Here is a 7197-nt window from a genome sequence, read left to right as displayed (position 1 = left end):
CTGTCTCGTGTGTTAAATGTTGAACATTTGTATGTGGAAGGTCAGTAAGTTAATGTGACCTCAAGCTCAATTATTCATAAACTGATTTTAGGACAGGGGTGTCCAAACTACGGCCCGGGGTCCAAATGCTGTCCTGCAAGCCATTTTGAATTGGCCCTCAGCTAATTCAAAAAGTATAATGAAATATGGCCCACAAATGAAACTTTTGCTTGTCTTGTACTTCTTAAAAATATATGTAAACATATATTACACAGTATTCATGTGTTAATAAGCCCACTTTCAAATGAATTCCATCAATTAAAGTTGAAAACATTTTCTAACAAATCTAAGTTGATAAAAAAAGCCCAATAACTTATTTCTATAACCAGCTCAAAATATAGGCTACCCTTCATATTTCCTCTTATGAGCAATCTGAGGCTTCTGTTTTAAGGAATGAGCTGCAAACTAAATAAATGAAACCCTCTGGAGAGTTGTGATGTTGGCTGTTTTTTCTTAAAGGTCCCATGACATGCTTTTCTGGTTATTACCCGTCCACTTGTGTGTTACTGTATGTCACAAACCCTCAAAGTACACCCTGTAGCTAGTAAAACTCTAACACAGAAAATAACTGTCTATGCTGCCCGAGAATGCCTCGTTGGAGATTTCTCTTTTTCCATTTTTTTCTTCCTGGTCATAGTGACGTAACGGCTCCTCACACACACACTCAGTCACCCTTATATTTTCTCAGCCGCGGATCCACGGACTCGCAGACCCCACGCAGCAACCAGGAAACAACACCAGTAATCCAGCTCACACTGTCCGCTCCTCGAGCCTCAAAGGGCGGAGCAGCGAGCCCCGCAACGTCCCGCCAACACGCCACCCAGACCCAGCACGCAGCATTCTCATCTGTTTGTCATTACTGGTGTCATTTTCTGGTTGCTAACAACCGCCATTGTAAAACGTAATCACTGATGTTAGGTGTAACGGTGGTGGACTCATCAGAACAGAGTGGGTGAGCTGACCAATCAGAGTACAGTGGGCTCATAGAGAGGGGAGGGCAGGAGCTCCCACAAGCCGTTTAGGACAGAGTGAATACATATCCTACTATCATTCTTCACTTTAACGGCGTGAGAGGACGCTGGCGCTGACTGTTCGCCGCTTCTCTGTCTGAAAATCTCGTCTTTCTTTGTGTTAATCTAAGAGTTTCTGACCACTTTCTACTGCTATAGTTTTCTAACTATTCTGTGGCTTAATTGTGTTCTGATCTGGACATATTTGTTACACCCGATTGCCATTTTTGACGGACGCTTTGGTTTTCTACCCTGCTACACCTGCCATTGTAGCCCACCTGCTAACGCTGCTCCATCCATCAAATAACCAGCCCCACTCTTCGTCCTGCCCCTCCCCGTGGGCCCTGACTCTGGTTCTTTAAACCTCCCGCTCCTGCCGGTCCCCCCATCTGCTGTAAATGACAGCCTGCAACTGACCTCTCATCCTGTCTGACGGTTGCCAACAGCTCCACTTTCAGCGCCGCTGGTCTACAACCATAGCCAGCGTTGTGCTAACGCTAGCATCCTACCGCGGCACTACGATGTTACGATACTCTGTCTCCCAACTTTTTAATCTCAATAACTTTTCTGCGCTTCATCTAAGCTTGTCTGTCATCAATTGCCTCGGGCTTCTACGCAGACCGAGGTATGTCCATAGAGGTTCCAAACGCAGATTTGTTTACTCCCAGTCCGGAAAATCATCTATAACATCTATCTGGTCAACTAACCGCCATGTCCCACAACTGTCAGGTCGTCTGAGCGCACTTATTACTCCATATTATACACCCACCACTGGTCCGTTACAATCCCGGCTGTAACGAAAACCTGGAGTGGATCCCACTGCCCTCTGCTCAGAGCTGGCCCAAATACCTGTAGTGGATTCCACTGCCTTCTGCTCAGAGCTGGCCCAAATACCTGGAGTGGATTCCACCGCCCTCAACCACCAACAACTGATAATAACACACTTCCTTCCACCTCCTCTCCGCTCCTCCCCCCCATCTCACATTCCTCCCCACACTGTCAACCTGGACAACCTCTTACCTCTTCAGCCTGTGACCACACCACGCCCCTCCCACTCAACTAACATTGCCCTCCTTAACATCCGATCACTCAACAAGAAAGCCCTCATCCTCCATGAACTAATCTTGGAAAAATCCCTTGATTTCCTTCTGCTTACCGAAACCTGGCAACAGCCCGATGACTTCTTCTCCCTCAACCAAACATCCCCCCCTGGCTTTAAATACATCACTAAACCCCGCCCCTCCCGCCGTGGTGGTGGCCTTGCTGTGATCCACAATCAGAACATCCTTTGAATTCATTGCCTTCAAAGCCCCTCCCTCTCTGACAGTCATCCTCATCTACCGGCCTCCTAAACCTCATCCCTCCTTCCTCTCCGATTTCACTGAATTCCTCACACTTGCCTCATCCCTCTCTCAACGTCTGTTACTACTTGGTGACCTCAACATTCACATTGACTCACCCACCTGCAAGCTGGCATCCGAATTCACAACCCTACTGGACAATTTCTCTATCACCCAACATGTCACCTTCCCCACCCATGACAAAGGACACATTCTTGATCTCGTCTGCTCTACCAACCTCCCAGTGATTGACCTCCATCCCTTGCCCATTTCCCCTCTCCGACCACAAACTCATACAATTCACCATTGCCCCCCCCTCCCGAAACCCCTGCCCACCCAGAAACATCACCTTCCGTAATCTACACTCCATTGACCATAACCATCTCTCCGAACTGCTATCGTCTAATCTCCCCCTGGACGCAACCCTCAGCTCACCTGATGATCTGCTCAAACACCTCAACTCCACCCTACTCACCTCCCTCAACACTTTAGCCCCCCTCAAAAATAAAACTGTTACTTTCAAGACCTCCTCACCCTGGTTCACACCCGCACTGCGTAAAATGAAGCAGCGAGGCCGCCAACTAGAACGTCTTTCAAAGAAATCATCCCTCACAGTCCATTACATAAGCTACAAACTCCATCTCAATGCATACAAAGATGCTCTTATTGCCGCTAAATCTGCCTACCTCTCCAACATCTTCACTGACCCCTCCCGTAACCCCAGGACTCTCTTCTCCACAGTTAACAAGCTCTTCAAAGCCCGTGCTGATAACCTCCCTACTTCTACTTCCGCTACTTGCAGCTCATTCCTCCAGTTTTTCGCAGACAAAATGAACGCCATTAACCACTCCTTCTCAGCTCCATCTGATATACAAGCATCTCCCCCAACCTCCACCGCTACCATTGCTCCCCCCATCTCCCTTGACCTCCTGATTCCTCCCCAGCGCCGCCTCTCCCAGTTCAACCTGGTTACCCCACTTGAAATACTCCATCTGATCGGTTCCTCAAATCCCACAACCTGCTCCCTTGACCCTCTACCCACTCCTCTCCTGAAGTCCTGCCTCCCCGTCCTCTGCGCCTATCTTGCTAACCTTTTCAACTCCTCGCTGTCCCATGGAACCGTCCCCTCTGCTCTCAAAACTGCTGCCGTTACTCCAATCCTCAAAAAACCTGGTCTTAATAATAATAATAATTCCTTACATTTATTATAGCGCTTTTCCAGATGCTCAAAGCGCTTTACAAATACACATTACACATATCATACATGCAATGGTCATGTACTGTGGACAATACCCACAGGAGCAAGTTCAGGTGAAGTGTCTTGCCCAAGGACACAACGGCTTTACAGCACTACATCCCTCAACAGACTCCAACGGGTTCAAAATGCAGCTGCACGTCTCCTCACGCATACCAAATCATGGCATCACATCACCCCAGTCCTCAAAGACCTCCACTGGCTTCCTGTCTCCCATCGCATCAACTACAAAATTCTGGTCCTCACCTACAAAGCACTCCACCATCTGGCCCCCCCTTATCTCACAAACCTTCTCACTCCTTATCAACCCCCACGGTCCCTCAGATCCACCGCAGCCGGACTTCTATCCATTCCCACAGCCACATTCTGCAGCTTTGGGGACAGAGCATTCTCAGTGGCAGCGCCTAGGCTCTGGAATTCCCTACCCCAAGATCTCCGTGACTCTGAGTCCCTCACAGTCTTTCAGTCCCGCCTCAAAACACATCTTTTCAACTCTGTCTACCCATAAGCCCCCCCCCCCCCCCTCTCAATCAACTTCCTCTTGACTGCCTTTTTATTTTTTATACTTGTTTGCCTGTCCTTGTTTGTCTACCCTCCCTCATACTGTAAAGCGTCTTTGAGTTGTGAAAAGCGCTATATAAATAAAATGCATTATTATTATTATTAATATTACTATCCAGAGATTCTGTATGATAAACCAATGTGAGTTTGGAACATTGAACAATGCAAATATATTCTAGTAGACCTCAACAATGGAATTATGATCAGTAGAAATGGCAATGTCATGGGACCTTTTAAACATATTCAAGTATAAAGCATAATTTGCCTACATTTGATTGATTTTACTATCTTATAACTGAACTTATGAGGCAATATACCTCTCCTCTAGTAAGTGGGCCAGCCCTATTACTCCTCATTACTCACAAAGCCCTCAACAACCAGCCCCCCCCCCCTACCTCACAGACCTGCTGCACCACCACACCCCTTCCCGCTGCCTCCGCTCATCAGAAGCCAACCTCCTATCCATCCCCACACGCATCAATCACCGGACCTGGGGGGACAGAGCCTTCTCCGTCGCTGCCCCCTCCCTCTGGAACTCACTCCCACAACCCATCAGAGACTGCACTGACCTCACCACTTTCAAAAAACTTACAGAAACTCACCTCTTCTATCTGGCTTTTAATGTGTGATTGTTTTTGTATTGTTTGATTTTAATTTGACTTTATATATATTTATTTGTTGTTCTTTTCTATTCACTATATCTGTAAAGTGTCTTTGAGCACCTGTAAAAGCGCTACCAAATAAATATATTATTATTATTATATGTGGCCTTCGGAGAAAAAAGTTTGGACACCCCTGTTTGAGGAGGTTAAGGAGGATTTCAAAATGTTTCTCCATCCTTCTCTTTTTAAGTTATTATTTTGGAACAAAAGCCCAACCTAGTATTTGACCCAAGAGCACTAATGTGGATATGTCCCTGAAAGAGATTATAATACAGTTACAATGACATCTCTTCCCCATTCATTCATGCATGGCCACACTAGATTGATGGACTGTGATGAGGAGGGATGATGTGTCAAGATTCTACTGTTAAAATCATCTATAATAAGCAAACATCTCAGCCTGAAAATGAAGAGGTCACCACCATGTATCGTTAACTAGCTGTTAACAATCACAAGCTAATATCAAGTTATCAGTTCCTGCAGAAACACACACATGGTTTTACAGATACAGTAACGATTTTACATTCAGTTACAGCTTATTGACTGATGTCTGGTAGAAATGTTCTCCTGTCTGCTGATTATACAATATCTGATTCATATGCATGTCCATGAACTGTATAATTATGACAAGGAGACCGTTTATGTGATGTCAAGATTAGAATAAAATGAAGCTTGTTAACCTGAGACCCGTATCATCCTCCACTTGTCTCCACTTCACTCTGGAAATCTGAAATTACTGGCAACAAAGTGACTCCATGGGATCACTTTTCTGGGTGCAGTTACATTAAACATGTTGATGTAGTTTTCAGCAATTTAGAAGTGGTTGTTCACTCAATGCAGGACTGTAATAATATGCAAAGAGACTCTTATGAGCCAGGCTAAATCTCACATGAGCATTTCGAAATACAGCATCTTTAACACCACCACTTATAGCCGAGTATGCTTTCAAGAGTTGTTTAAGTGCTACTGATGTTTAAGGCAAGTTTGCAACATAAATAGCTTCCCTCCCTCAGAAGCGTTGGCCTATGCTGTATAGTTTAGATCCCTTATATTTCACATTTCTAAAGCTATGACTTCAAACCATGCATATTAAGTATTACAACATGTCAAAGCTGGAGAGATACAAATCAGACTTTGATTTAACACTGAGTTTTGTTACTTGTATTTAAGACATCAAAAAGAGAATACATACAGAAAATATAGTGATTATAAGAAAAGTTCAGCTAAACTACATTAATCTGCAAGTACTGAACAGCAGGTTTACACTCAATATGTATAGCATTCTTTGTTATATTTATTGCAGTGTGTGTAGTAGGGCTTATATATTTCCAGGTTTGAAGGAATACATTGGATAATTCACTTTATTAAGGAATACTTGGTAAAAATACAGAATTGTAGGTCATTTAATACGATATTATAAATAGGAAATCAGCAAAATACATCTATTCAAATCAAAAGCAGCCATCTTTTTGTATCAATTTATGATTAATTACATATAGTTTATAATGTGGACGTTCATGTTAATTAATGAATAGGGGCCTACCACTACATTGTGATTTATAAACTCATCATATTTTTCATTTAAAATGTTCATCAGCAGAGTAAATATAGCCTAATACTTGTCAGATATTTCTATTAAGGGAATAATATGTTATTTTGTAATAAAAACGAACTCGAAAGTAGAACAATGTGTATACACTCAAAAGTTTGTTATTAAGATTTGCTGTTTCTCCTACAGTGTTTCCACCGGGTGTCTGCAGCGGGACTCACTGACCTGCTCCCGGCCGGTCTGGGACCAGCTCCACCGCGCCTATCTGTCGCATCATGTAGGCTGTCTTCACCTCATGACAGCTGTCCGCATCGGCTGATCCACAGCCAGGGTCCGGGAGGAAAACACAATACAACAAAATTACCCACAGCAAGTCCGCGTTTTGTAAGGCTGCACGGAACATCGCAACATGTCAGTGAGGAGATAGAAAGTCTGGCTGGTTAATATGAATTCCTAAAAGTCCCACGGTGCAGTGTGACTGAAAAACTTCATCTGCAGCCACTATGTCTGTCTGGAGCCCACCGTCAGGCTCAGTCCCCTCCCCTCTCTGACTCTCACTCACTTTAGCCCAATTAGCCATCTTAATTGAAATGTGAACTCAATATACTTACAAATACCCTGTAGTTTGAAAACGCGTTTCCTGTACCGCAGCTGCCAACATAACAATAACTTATTACAGATAAGAAAACGAGCAATAAGATAATGCCAATAACAATGATATGGAATTAAAGTAATTCCAATGTATACTTAGTTATGGACTTAAAGAAACATGTCGTCATGG

General features: G+C 44.1%; 1 protein-coding gene across 1 annotated transcript in view; it reads right to left on the bottom strand.

Annotated features, from left to right (window-relative positions):
* Positions 1–6914, bottom strand: part of LOC117542435 (glypican-5-like) — a 73727-nt gene extending 66813 nt beyond the window's left edge. Inside the window, exon 1 of the mRNA XM_034210092.1 lies at positions 6642–6914. Within this exon, the coding sequence (XP_034065983.1) occupies positions 6642–6819 (178 nt within the window). The 5' untranslated portion in view covers positions 6820–6914. The remainder of the gene's footprint in view (positions 1–6641) is intronic.
* Positions 6915–7197: the final 283 nt, after the last annotated feature.

This window comes from Gymnodraco acuticeps, unplaced genomic scaffold, assembly GCF_902827175.1.
Source record: "Gymnodraco acuticeps unplaced genomic scaffold, fGymAcu1.1, whole genome shotgun sequence".
In the NCBI taxonomy this organism is placed as follows: Eukaryota; Metazoa; Chordata; class Actinopteri; order Perciformes; family Bathydraconidae; genus Gymnodraco; species Gymnodraco acuticeps.
The sequence above is the reverse complement of the archived record's forward strand: the minus strand, read 5'-3'. Positions and strand labels throughout refer to the sequence as shown.